Here is a 14,582-nt window from a genome sequence, read left to right as displayed (position 1 = left end):
GTCAGGTTTGATATAATAACCCTGGTCTTTCAATAGAGCCTCATACTTTAGTCAGATATTAATTTTTTCTTTTATTAGAATGGTTATTTTTGCCTTGGATTTTCCTGAACTTTTAAGACAAGGCACTTTCTTTTTTTTTAATGTTTTATTTATTTATTCATGAGAGTCAGAGAGAGAGAGAGAGAGAGGCAGAGGCAGAGGGAGAAGCAGGCTCCCCGCCTAGCAGGGAGCCCAATGCGGGACTCCATCCCAGGACCCTGGGATCATGACCTGAGCCGAAGGCAGACGCTTAATCATCTGAGCCACCCAGGCGCCCCTAGACAAGGCACTTTCTGACAAATTATTTATTATGATGCTTGTGGCTTCTCAAGAAGATGGATCAACAGGATTTCTTTTTGTTCTTGCTCACTTACTCACCGAATCAGCAGTGATGAAGGTGATACAGCACAAAAACATAATAGAAGATTGCATTAACATGCTCTAATAACATGTATGTTGATAATATGACAGGTCTTAGTTATTTACGCCTTTAGTATATCTGGTTACTGGATAAATCCTGGAGAGATGATTTGTGAAGGACATTCTGAAGTCTTCTAACATTTGGTAAATTTCAAAGTTTTGAGATTTCATACAGCCTTGTGGGCCACAGTAAGAAGTAAAACTCCTCACTGAAGTATCAAACTTTTTTTATTTTTTAAATATTATTTTATTTTGTCTTTTTAAAAACTTCTTTTTTAAAAATCAAATTTGTTCCGGGGAGCCTGGGTGGCACCATCAGTTAAGCCTCTGACTCTTGTTTTCAGCTCATATCGTGATCTCAGTATTGTGAGATCGGGCCCTGAGTTTTAGTTGTAATCAGATATTTATTATCAATTCCTCCAGTGATGGACTTGAGTGCTGAAAGCAGTAGCTTGTTGTACTCTGTTTTCTAGTTGACCTGATGCCATATCAAAGCTGTTAGTAATTACAGTTAATCAACATTATGAATTATTCCTACAGTTATGTAATTGTAGGCTTTCTTTTTATCATTACACGTTTCTGAACCGTTTTCCTCCATCTCTTTCCCTCCCTGCAACTATTTTCCGTCTTTTACATTGGTAGAAATGCAGAATAATTTTAATATGATTATTTCTAAAACATTATTAAGTATGCTTTAAAGGATGTTTTCCAAACCTAAATACATTCTGTAGTAAATCTTTTATGATGCCTGCTTTGCTCTTCTCCCTTCCTCTCTCTCCCATCCTCCCCCTTTCCCCCCCTTCCTCTTTCTGAGGATAGCAAGGATACAAGTTGTAGGGAATTCTTTAAACAAAATGCATTCAGAGTAGAAGAAGCATATTTCTCATCATGGGGGGACTGCATAAGAAACAAAGGAAGAGGGGCACCTGGGTGGCTGAGTCGGTTAAGTGTCTGCCTTCGGCTCAGGTCATGATCCCAGGGTCCTGGGATTGAGTCCCACATCGGGCTCCCTGCTCAGTGGGGAACCTGCTTCTCCTTCTGCCTGCCGCTTCCCCTGCTTGTGTTCTCTCTCTCTCTCTCTGACAAATAAATAAATAAAATCTTAAAAAAAAAAAGAAAAGAAAGTAAGAAGGGGACTGAGGGACAAGGTTCCATGGATGGGAGAGTTTTAATGCTTTAAAGGAATGAGAGACTCATGGAACTTCAGAGATATTAGAAAATGAGAGAGAACACCTGATTTTATTAAGTTGCTATGTGTTAAGACTTAGACACCACTACTTCATTCCACTTGCTTATGTATTTATGAATAAAAACTGAAATTCTCATCTACCCACACATTTTTAACTGTGATACTATAAAGACTGTGGACTAGGAATATGGCTTTATGAGTGTAAGATTACTTGAGTTTCATTTAATTAAAATAGGAATCAAAAGGCCAGAATGTTGACATTTGATTTTCTTTTGCCTTTCTCATGTCCAACTCGGTGCCATTTAGCAGGTCTCAATCACTTGCCCCCATGCAGACATACACCTGTCAGTTTATATTAAGAAATGATGGAAGACTAAACCATTAAAAAACAAACAAACAAGAAAACCAACTGTCAATTCTCCAAAGTGATTAAATTCTTTTCACTTCCACTGCAGTGTCTGAGGGTTTCCTTTGCTCCATATTCTCTCCATTTGGTGGTGGTAGTCTTTTTGATTTTAACTGTTCTAGGGAGTGTGAAATGTTATCTCATTGTGATTTTAATTTGCATTCAGTCATGTTAAGCACTCTTATATGTGCCTATTTGCCTTTCTTATATTTTCTTTTATGAGGTGTCTTTTCATGTTTGTGCCCGCTGGGAAGGGGTTATTAGTCTTTTTACTTATGATGTGTAGGAATTTGCATGTATTCTGCATATATTTTCAATGTCAGATATATGTATAATTGTCCTCTTTGACTAACAGTAACAATAACCGAAGGATATTATGTATGGAAGATATTGACACATTTAATACATTTTTTTAAGATTTATTTATTTTATTTTATTTTATTTTATTTATTTAATTTTTTTTAAAGATTTTATTTTTTATTTTTCGACAGAGACAGCGAGAGAGAGAACACAAGCAGGGCGAGTGGGAGAGGAAGAAGCAGGCTTCCCGCTAACAGGGTGCCGGACGTGGGGCTCGATCCCAGGACCCTGGGATCATGACCTGAGCCGAAGGCAGACGCTTAATGACTGAGCCACCCAGGCGCCCCAAGATTTATTTATTTTAGAGAGAGAGAGAGATAGTGTGAGTGGGGTGGGAGGGAGGGGCAGAAGGCGGGGGAGAGAGAGAATCTCAAGCAGACTCCCTGCTGAGTGTGGAGCCTGACATGGGGCTCAATCTCATGATCCTGAGATCATGACCTGAGCCGAAATCAAGAGCTGGACGCTTACCCGACTGAGCCATTGAGCATGCCCCAGTACATTTAATACTTCTAAACTGGCAATTTTGAAAGGGAATTAGGAGTTAAAACACAGACTTTATAACTTTAAATTTAAAACAAAAATTACATCCTGTTATTCCGTTTCAGGTGCAGTTAAAAACGAGCATTTCTAGCCAGTATGTAATTCGGACGCAACCAACTAACAGGTGCCTTTCTACACTGGAATGTGCAGCCGCAGCTCTTTCCATTTTGGAGAAAAATAACTACATACAAGAGGTATGTCTTTGGAAAGTTACATAGTTTTTTAAAGTAAGCAGTTTGGTTAGATTTTATCTAGAAAATTTAGAAATGCATAGCTTGTAAAATTTGCAGCTCAGGTGTCAAATTGAATGTATCTGTGATAGAAATTTGTGTGCATTTATAACCTTCTTCCCCCCTCTGGTGTTTTTCTGTGTCAGTTTAGCATCCAGATTGCATTATTTAAATATTCATTCTAAGCTGTGCAAACAGCATTTGTAATAAGCTAAATTGCTTTTAAGTAGCACGACATTAAATACAGGGTTTTTTGGTTAGATTTTTCTTTTATTATTTTGTATTTCCCTTTTAGCATTTTGTGTTTTCTTGTACACAGCTTTTTTCTTTTTAATTAAAAGAATATTTTACAGCAACTTTTTTTTTTTTTTTTTTTTTTGCATTGGTGGTTTTATTTGAAAAGGTGTATACCAACTTTCTGTTTATCTTAGTCACCACTTGGCTTGGAGTATAAAAAAGATAATTTTTTGAGGAAAAAACGCCTGCAGAATATGAAAAGGTTATAACCTGCAATCATCATTTTATTTAATTTCCATGAAAGCCTGGTGATTTCATATATAATTAATAATCATGAGTAAAGAATAGTGTTCATTGAGTTCACAAACTTCTCAGTCTTTTGGAACATGTAGGAAACTTTGCACTTAAGGCAAAAGAAAAAAGAACAGCAAAATAAGACTTAAATTGTTAAGAGTTTTTTAATCACTGAAGATTTTTGATAAATAAAACTCAAGAAGAACAGTCAGAGGATAATGAGCGTAACCAAATGGGGTTTTATAACTCCTCTTTCTGACACACATACACACACATACACAGTTCTCATTCCTGCCTTTTTTTTTTTTTTTAAAGATTTTATTTATTTATTTGAGAGAGAGAGACACAGCGAGAGAGGGAACACAAGCAGGGGGAGTGGGAGAGGGAGAAGCAGGCTTCCCACAGAGCAGGGAGCCCGATGTGGGGCTCGATCCCAGGACCCCGGGACCATGACCCGAGCCGAAGGCAGACACTTAACAACTGAGCCACCCAGGCGCCCCTCATTCCTGCCTTCTTTCTGTCTCTCATTATATGCTGTGGGTACTATGATAAGAGGATGCCGTAGCCATGAAGGAAATTTCAGTAATGGACAAAAGCTCAGGTCAGAGTAACTGGATTGGTTACCAAGAAAAAGAACCAAAGACGTCCAGAGCAGGGAGAGTTAAAGAATGCCAGAAGCAAGCCTTGAATTGCCTTTACCCTCTCCCCCTACCCTAAGCTATGGGAAATGTCAGAGTTGGAGGCTTTTCTTCTTTTGAAAGAAGTAGGCTTTCATGAGTAGGCTTTTTTGTGTGTGTATCTGTGTAAGTAAACTTCGTTTTGGGTCTAGGCAATTTCTCTTTCTCTGTTCTCTCTCCTTTGAGAAAGAAAAAAATTTCTTGAGGGACCATACATCTTTCTCCCAAATGACCAGACAGTGTTTTCTGACTTTTCTCCCTCTGCTCTAACCTTATCACCTGTTACCATGTATCTAGCTGTCAACATAGCACTTTATATACCCCTGTACTTGTTTTTCTATTTTGTTTATATGTTCTTGGGCAAAAGTAATATACGCTTTTTAGGCATCTTAAAAGAAAGATGAAACTGAGCGCTATTATTTAAACTTGCTTTCTATACAGTCTCTGTATTTTCCTTTTCGTTGATTTAAAACTCAATGATCAGCTGACATCAGACCAAGGACCCATTAAAAGCTCAAATCTTGAGGGAAAAATGTAATATTCTTTGGCTGTGGATTTGAAACTTTATTTCCTTTCCTTCTTTGGGGTTCTGAAAAGAATCGTCTATGGACCTACATCTCTTATTTCTACATTGGAATAGGATCTTTACTTCAATTCTGAACAGAAGCTTTAACGTTGGTAGTGGTGGTGATTTAATAATGTCGTTGTAATACAATAGGGCTAGGGGTTTTGATCATTTTTGTACTACTGCTTCCAATGATCCTACTGCTCCTTCCTTCCAGTTTCATAAGATCCGTGATTCTGGTATTAGTTAATGTACCATTCCAGCAGGAAGCTTATCGTATGCTCTGAGTATAATATCCAACAACAGGCAAAGTTCAAGATACAGAATGGCAACAGGATCCATCCTGTCTTCAGCTTTTGTTACTGTTGTCTGTGGGTCAAATGGCACACGAAATCCCAAAGTAATAGTGAGGTCCTACAGTTTTCTTTCTGTTTACTTTGATCACCAGGAGTAGTCATACTTCAGTGGCCAGGAGACGAAAAAATGTGTTTGACAATGTGTGATTTGGGAGGTGCTGATAAGATTCTTGGCTGGAGCATGAGCAGAAGAAATGCATAATGGAACATCCCAAGTTGCTTATTATTATAGCTGGCAGAAAAAAGTTAGCTTTCTCAGTGGGGGAATCCCAAGTCCAGCCTGTTCGAATTTAGCTACAATTTAAAAAAATATATCAGTTCATTCCCTTGAGAAATACAATTACCGTCTGTTCTGAATGTAGGTGTTTTCTCTCTTTCCTGAGGAGGAAAGCTATGACATACATGTTTCCCCCAGTAACCCTTTATTAGGGGCCTCCTAATGAAATGGTAAGGCAATGGGGCAGAGTAGTAATTTTTCATCTGGCTTTATTCTATCCTGGTAGGTAGGGCTCCTCAAAATAAAGAACTTGGCATGGAATAGCCTTCTTAGTCTGCTGATTCATCCTTGTCCTTTATGAAAAAAGCTAAAAGCTAGCAGCTTTTCAAACACTCACAGTAGCTCAGGGTGAGCTTTGAAGCAGGTTTGAATTAAACCCCGTCACTTATCATCCATCATTTTTTGCCCGTGAGCAATTCATATAATCTCCTTGTGCATGTTTACTTATCTATAATGTACCAAAAATAGTTACCTCTTAGTACTATTGTGAGAATTGAGTGGAATAATGTGTGTTAATTGCCTGACACCAGGAACTCAAGGAGAATTAATCCCCTTGTTCTTCCTTGTCTCTCCAATTCTTGCCAATAAATTCACAACAGTTTTTAACTGAAGATTGGTGATTTTCATTCAGCTATTGTAATATTTACCAGGGCTTTTCACACCTTGGAAGTCTTTTTTTTTTTTTAAAGATTTTATTTATTTGACAGAGAGAGACACAGCGAGAGAGGGAACACAAGCAGGGAGAGTGGGAGAGGGAGAAGCAGGCTCCCCGCAGAGCAGGGAGCCTGATGTGGGACTCGATCCCAGGACCCTGGGATCGTGACCTGAGCCGAAGGCAGTCGCTCAACCGACTGAGCCACCCAGGCGCCCACACCTTGGAAGTCTTGAACTTAGGGATCTTTTTTTGTAATAGAACCTTTTCTACTTAGGAGGTTTATCTTATGAGCCTGTATAGGTAGATGGGGTAAAGCTTTGTGCACAGCCAAAGTGCCTTAGCTCTCTGCTCGACAACAGTAGCTGGTCAGTAAGGGTCCCTTGAGAACTGTCACTTTATACCTGCAGACAAAGGATTTACAAAACACTGATTCCCCCCCAAATAAACTTTTAGAAATGAACTTATTTTGAAAGTGGAAGATTTTGGATTTTCATTGTTCCTCTGAACCAGTCTGTTTCTCCTGTAGCTTCACATTGCCTCAAATATGATGTTGTTAGTTTATACAGAAGCATTGTCATTTATTATCACGTGGTGCGCTTATCCCCTTAGTGTAACCTAATAATGACCCTTTAAGGCTGACATTATTTCCCTCAGAAAATGGCAGGGAGAAGTTACATGACTTACCTGGGAACACGTAGCTAGTAATGATCACACCCGTCAAGATAGGCTAGCTGCGGCTGCGAAATCAGAATGGCGTAACACGGCAGAGGTTTATGTGCCTGTCACATTGGCTGTGCTGTGGGATCGCCGGGGCTGGGCTGGCGTGGGGCTGGGTGTGGTTGTGCTTGCTGCAGTCACTTAGGGGCCCAGGCTGGTGGAGGCACCGTCTAAATATGTCATTCTCCCTCCATCAAGGAAGGCATAAAGGGAGGTGGTGAGTCATACATTCCTTTAAAGCTTCTGTCCAGAGGTGACACACAGTATTCATGCTCACATTTCATTAACCAAAGCAAGTGATATGGCCGACCTAATTTCAAAGATGGAGGACTGGCGTGCTTGGAACAGCCCTACTGAGTACCACAGAGATGGGGTGGGGATCTAATCTAGATCTGTCTCCACAACTCACTCTCTTAATTACCTCAGGAAACTGATAGAATCTTATTTTCAGGAGGTAAACGTTGGAGGCCCTTACCAATAGGAATATTAGTATTCTGTCCGTCAAGAATCTAATAAATGTCGTACACAGCAACGGAAACTTCCATTGTCTCAGTCTATATGTCGTCCTAGGTATGTTTTCTAGGGATGATGTTTCAGGATCCAGTCAGTCTGTGTTGACTCTGTAAAGAAATACATAGTTATTTCCACATTCCCTCTCTTATTTGAAGAAGTTAAAAGAAATCATGATAGCATATATAAGGGACTTTCTACGATAATGGTGTGCAGAGTTTTTCCGAGAAGTTTGTCTCTTTCCCATTGGTGTGTGTTAGGGATTACATTTGGTTACATATAACAGAGCGGTCACTGCAGTGGCTGAACAGGGTATATACTGGCTTTTTCTCCTGGATGTAAGAAATGCTGAGGTGAGCAGCCCAGGGCTAGGGATCTCTTCTGTCTTTCTGTCCATCATCAGATGTATTTGACTTTAATCTTCATGTTGATTGCATTGTAGTCACATGATGGTTGTCCCACCTCTAACAGTCCTATTCCAGGCAAGAAGAAAGTGCAGAAGCCTCTGCCTCCTGCGTCTGTCCCATTGTAAAGAGTATCTCTGGAAGCCCCCACAAGAACCTCCACATATATATCGTTATATGGACCATGTCGGTAGCCAGTTAACAATCCTAGCTGGATACACTGCCACCTAGAACAACATTTTGGATTTTTTTTAATAAGGAAGAAAAGAATAAATACGGAGAAGGAAATGCTGGTGACAGTGTCTAAGAGTTTGGTGTCAGACTAGAGCTTATGTTAAGCTCTGCTGACACTCATGTTGTGTATGAGGGAGAATACATTTTCACATAGACGTTGTGAAATTTTGGTCGTTAAATCTGTCAGTTTTTTCCTTTGTTCCTTTTATTTCTAAAAAACAGTTTGCTTACTCAAGTTGGCGATTGTTATTTGAGAGATTTAGATCAGGGGTCTCAGGCCCAAGGAAAGAATCTGACTCAAAATATGTTTTAAACATGTGACAGAGTGGGAATTTTTTTTTTTTTAATTTTTGAACTTGAAAAACTTCAGGTCGGGCATGTGCTCTAGTTGTGTTTTAACCTCCACCGTTCTTTGTTATCATATGGGTCTACCCACTGTACATGTTTATGTTCTATGACTGGCCCTGTAAGTATTTGGATTTAGACAGGCACATATATAGTTAGAATTATTTCAAATGCACCCAAACCGGGATATCTAACTTGTATGTGGTCCCTGGACCAATGTGAGAGAATTAGTAAACCGCTTACCCATTGCCGCCATCATCTGATTGTTCTCAGGCAGCAGGAAATGTGCATCATTCTGTGATTGAAACGGAATTAAGGGCACCTAGGTGGCTCAGTTGGTTGATTCTGGCTCAGGTCATGATCTCAGGGTCATGGGCTCGAGCCCCACGTCGGGCTCCCTGCTCACTGGGGAGTCTGCTTCTCCCTCTCTCTCTCTGTTCCTCCCCAACTTGTGCTCTCCTCTTTCTCTCTCTCAAATAAATAAATAAATAAAATCTTAAAAAAAAAAAGAAACTGAATTAACTAATTTGTATCTAAAGGTCTCTTTTACTGTTACACATTAAATTATTATAATGCAACAGTTTTTTGAGGTGTTTGAATATGTTAATGTGTAAAACTAAATTTGGACTTTATCATCTCTATGGAAAATTAGCTACTTGTGTCTTTTTACTGGAATTCCTTAGCACTATGTAAGGTATGAATTAAAAGAAATTTATATTTAGAAATCATCACATATTTAGTAGAGTGTCTATTACTTTTCATAGTTAAAAGGCAATAATAGTAAAAAGAAACATAATAATCCCTGTTTCTGAAGAGAAAGCTAGATACAATATGATTTGTTACACTATTTTAGTATCTTTTTTTATCTTCACAGACTTTGCTTCGTCCTCTTCAAGCTTTATGCTCTTTCCAGCTTCAGCATGGTGCTCAAATTCGCCTCAGCAAGGAACACCTTCTGAAAAATGGATTATATCCTAAGCCAATGCCAAAGAACAAACGCAAACTCAGGAGAATGGAACTGTTAATGAACAGTGTTAAAATTTAGTACAGTTGTTTTGTGGTGCTAGTTATTTTGTCTTCTGCTGGCAAGACCAGGTTGAGTTTTCAGAAAATTTAAATCTGTGGGTTTTTGACTGCTAAAGAGTGAGAGTTGCATACTAAACTTGCCCAGAAGAAGGAAGTAAACCAAATAGCCATAAAAAAGCAAACAAACACAAAAATTTCACTGACTCCGTTAAAAGCAAGGTTTCATAGTGTGTTTGTTTTAAAAAATGTGCCTCTAATACATTTTTTCAGATCCATTGTTTGAAATGTGATTAATTGTTGAGTGAGGTTAGAAGTTCTTTTTTTATAAAATAGAAAGAAATTATTGTACCTGATTGCGGCAGTATTGTTTTCATTAATGTGTATACATAGTTAGGTGTAGACCTTTAATTGAGGGCACTTACATCAATAACCAATCTTGAACATAAACTTTATAGTTTGTAATAAGTAACAAAAATAATGATCATCAAGTAGTTTAGATTGAGTTAATTTATTTCATAGGATACTATAACAATATGGAAACTAAATATATTCTTTAGGGACTGAATTTGAACTCAGCTTTATGATTTAAGTGTTTTATTAATTGCCCGAATTTTTTGGTATTAAGGTATAATTGGAATATAAGATTATATTAGTTTCAGGTGTACACCATAATGATTCAGTCTTTATATACATTGCAAAATAATCATCACATGATCAGTCTAGTTAACATCCCTCACCATACATATTTACAAAATATTTTTCTTGTAATGAGAACTTTTAAGATATACTTTCTTAGCAACTTTCCAATATGCAATATTTGCAGTTTTGCAGAATTATGAACTATAGTCACCATGTTTTATATTACATCACATGACTTATTTATGTTAGTTTGTTTATTTTAGTAGTTTGTTCCTTTTGACCCCATTCACCCATTTGCCCACCATTCACCCTCTGCCTCCAGCAACCACCAGTCTATACTCTGTATCTATGAGCTTCTTTGTTTTTTGTTGTTTTTAAAGATTCTGCATAAAAATGATATCAAATGATATTTATCTTTCTCTTTGTGACTCATTTCACTGAGCGTTAAGCCTTCCAGGTTCATCCATGTTGTCACAAATGGCAAGATCTCATTCTTTTTTTTATGGCTGAATAATAATCCAGTGTGTGTGTGTGTATACACCACATTTTCTTTATTCATCCACTGATGGCTGTTTAGGTTATTTCCATATCTTGGCTATTGTAAATAATGCTGCACTGAGCTTAGAGGTGCATCCTTTCAAGTTAGTCTTTTTGTTTTCTTTGGCTAAATACCCAGAGATGGAATTACTAGCTCATATGATAGTTCTATTTTTTACTTTTTGGGGAACCTCCATACTGTTTTCCACAGTGGCTGCACTACTTTGCATTCCCTCCCACAGTGCATGAGGGTTCCCTTTTCTCCACATCTTCCGTGTCAGCCCTTGTTATTTCTTGTCTTTTTTGACACTTAGCCATTCTGACAAGTATGAGGTGATATCTCTTTGTGGTTTTGATTTGTATTTCCCTGATGATGAGTGATAGTGATCATCTTCTCATGCACCTGTTGGCCATCTGGATGTCTTTAGAAAAATGTCTATTCAGATCCTCTGCATGTTTTGGGGTTTTTTTTGCCCATTTTTTAAATCAAATTGTGTTTTTTTTTCTATTGAATTATATGAGTTCCTTGTATATTTTTGTTATTAACCCCTTATCTGATATCTGCTTTGCAAATATTTTCTCCCATTCCATAGGTTGCCTTTTCATTTGTTGATGGTTTCCTTTGTTGTGCAGAAGCTTTTTAGTTTGATGTAGTCCTACTTGTTTATTTTTACTTTTGTTGCTTGTGCTTTTGGTGTCTGATTAAAAAAAATCATTGCTAAGATTGAGGTCAAGGAACTTACCACCTTTGTTTTTTGTCTAGTTTTATGGGTTTCACATCTTATATTCAAGTTTTTAATCTATTTTGAATTAATTTTTGTGTGTGGTATAAAATAGTGGTCCGGGGCGCCTGGGTGGCTCAGTTGGTTAAGCGACTGCCTTCGGCTCAGGTCATGATCCTGGAGTCCCTGGATCGAGTCCCGCATCGGGCTCCCTGCTCAGCAGGGAGTCTGCTTCTCCCTCTGACCCTCCTCCCTCTCATGCTCTCTGTCTCTCATTCTCTCTCTCTCACATAAATAAATAAAATCTTTAAAAAAAATAAAAAAATAAATAAAATAAAATAAAATAAAATAGTGGTCCAGTTTCATTCTCTTGCTTGCGACTGTAGCTTTTCCCAACATCATTTATTGAAGAGACTGTCCATTCCCCAGTGTATATTCTTGGTTCCTTTGTCATAAATCATAAATCAATTGATCATGCATGTGTGTGTTTATTTTGGGGTCCTGGTGTGTTCCATGGGTATATTTATGTGTTTTCATGCCAATACCATACTGTCTTTGTAACTATAACTTTGCAATGTGCTTTGAAATCAGGGAGTGTGATGGCTCCCTCTTTGTTTTTCTTTCTCGAGTTTGCTTTGGCTCTTTGGGGTCTTTTATGGCTCCTTATAAATTGCAGGATTGTTTGTTCTTTATCTATGAAAAATGCCATTGGAATATTGATATGGATTGCACTGAATCTGAAGATTGTTTGGGTAGTAGTCCAAATTTTGAAAGAGGTGCATGTAATTTTGACACAGCATGCATTTTTATTTGTAAGCACTCTGGGTAAGTTTAGATTTTTCAGTATTCATCTAATAGGTTTATTGACTGTGATAAACTAGTCGTTTTTGAAGTTTTCACATAGAAATAATTGAAATAGAATATAATACAACTGTAATCTCAAGAACATATTTTTATAACTAGGGCTATTTAAATCTCTTTTGGTGGCAAAATCTTTCAGAGATTAAATTTCCCCCACCCTCTTGGGAAAATATTTACGAACATCTTATATAGTATTAGAGACATGTATGTAATATATATTTATATCTAACTTAAATCTACTGCAGTTGCATTCACATATTGGCAAGAAGAGGGGATTTTGTTTTGTTATTTATTTATGACTTCTGAGTGTTCTGTATCCAGTGTTAAGTTGTAAGGAAAAGCTAAACTTGTGATTTAAAAGTAAGCTTGTTATATATACGTGTGTATGTGTGATACGTGAATGGTTATTTCTGTTTTCATACTTTTTTTAATTTTTGACCTGGATTAGACTCTTCTTAAAAGCTTTAATCGTAGTCATAATTAGAATGCTCATGAATGTTTGGGGAAACTATGCAGAAAATATTTTAAAATACTAAACAAAAGTTAGATTTCTGTCTTGTTTTACTGATTTTTTTGGATTTAAACCCAAGTTAGCTCATTTATAATCTAAGACACCTACTATCAAATGACTAGGTATGATAGAAAAGAAATCGTAGTCATAATTAGAATGCTCATGAATGTTTGGGGAAACTATGCAGAAAATATTTTAAAATACTAAACAAAAGTTAGATTTCTGTCTTGTTTTACTGATTTTTTTTTGGATTTAAACCCAAGTTAGCTCATTTATAATCTAAGACACCTACTATCAAATGACTAGGTATGATAAAAAAGAAATAATAATAATAATGTGTAATGGTTTCCTAACAAATGGATTAAAAATCATTTTACAGTAATTTTTTTCAGGTTAAAAATTAAATTTTGCAAATTTTGTAATCCATTATTATTGCCTTTTTAAAAAAGAAATTACTATATAAGATACCATATAAATCTTTAAATTGTATTTCAATTTATGTTGTTTTTTTAGAATGATTACTAACTACAGCATTTTGGGGTAATTTTTGAACCCTTACAAAAGCTTAAAATTTAGTATTTTTGGAAATGTATAAAAATTTTAAAGGAAGTATAGTTTTCCAAATTATTTTACTGACGTCTTAAATTATTTTATTAATTTTTTATTTTTACTGACCTCTTGACAAGGTGATCTCACTTAATCTTCTCTGGTATTCACTGCTTCTTTAGTCACTTGCTCCCATTAGGCAGTTTTAAAAGCTATTATTAATAGTTTTAGGGGCGCCTGGGTGGCTCAGTTGGTTAAGCGACTGCCTTTGGCTCAGGTCATGATCCTGGAGTCCCGGGATCGAGTCCCGCATCAGGCTCCCTGCTCGGCGGGTAGTCTGCTTCTCCCTCTGACCCTCCCCCCTCTCATGCTCTCTGTCTCTCATTCTCTCGGTCTCAAATAAATAAAATCTTTAAAAAAAATAGTTTTAGTTATTAAAAATACTCAGTGTATAGTATTATATGAAGATTTTAACTGAAAAATTTACCTGGCTTTTAAAAGTATTTTTTTTTTATTATAGTAGTTGTCTTTTTAATTCAGATGCTTTATATTTGCTTGATTTGCGTGGAGTAGTTCCTGTTTTTATGGATTTATAGCTGATAGTAGTCTTTACTTGCACCTTCCAACTGCACTTTGATGTTGTGTAGATTGTTTTGTGAATTGTTATTTGAACCATGTAACTTAGAGGATAGATTTCTTTATACACAAGGTGATCATGCGTTTCGTCAGCGCAGTGGGTTGGGTTGAAAATCATCATGTAATTAGTGGTGTTATTTTCCGTTTCTGGCCTATGTGAGTATAAAGGGTTGAGAGCTACAGTTCATGAAGCAAGTCACAGTGCTTGGCAGATTTCTCTAGGTTGGATTACAAGAATTTTTATGTGGAACATGAGAGTTATATTAAGGAAAATTATGTTCCCCTATTTTAAGACTCACACCCAACTTTCCATGACCATTACAACGTTAGGGTTTTTCCCCAAGATTTTGGAAGGAGCAAGCTCCTCACTACCACCATTGTTAGTGAATTATATGGAAGAACACTTCTACATAACTTCTTTAGTTTGTTCATTGCATATTCCCATTTACTGCCCTAAATTGACTCTTTAAAAAAATGTGATTGGGTTGTTAGACAATCCTTTCCATTGAATGTTGCTGAATTTCGGGGAAGTAAATTGTTGACCCTTGGATACAATTGTCATTGATATAGAAGTAAATGTTATTGATGCCCTAAGTAAAAAAAAAAAAACAAAAAAAACTAGATTTGTCTTGGTGAACTCACAAGTTTT

The 14,582-nt window shown here is 36.9% G+C and overlaps 1 protein-coding gene across 2 annotated transcripts in view; it reads left to right on the top strand.

Annotated features, from left to right (window-relative positions):
* The window catches only part of DTWD2 (DTW domain containing 2), a 109,709-nt gene extending 96,676 nt beyond the window's left edge, over positions 1-13,033 (top strand). The window contains exons 5-6 of one of the 2 annotated variants that reach the window (XM_064595806.1): positions 3,020-3,148; positions 9,330-13,033. In XM_064595806.1, coding sequence (XP_064451876.1) covers positions 3,020-3,148; positions 9,330-9,500 — 300 coding nt within the window. In that variant the 3' untranslated portion in view covers positions 9,501-13,033. The remainder of the gene's footprint in view (positions 1-3,019; positions 3,149-9,329) is intronic. The other variant, XM_064595805.1, reaches the window with a different exon arrangement.
* Positions 13,034-14,582: the final 1,549 nt, after the last annotated feature.

Source organism: Mirounga angustirostris, unplaced genomic scaffold (genome assembly GCF_029215605.1).
Source record: "Mirounga angustirostris isolate CCGP_5_RB_7025 unplaced genomic scaffold, mMirAng1.0.hap1 SCAF_7, whole genome shotgun sequence".
Lineage (NCBI taxonomy): Eukaryota > Metazoa > Chordata > Mammalia > Carnivora > Phocidae > Mirounga > Mirounga angustirostris.
This window is presented reverse-complemented; position numbering and strand designations above follow the sequence as displayed.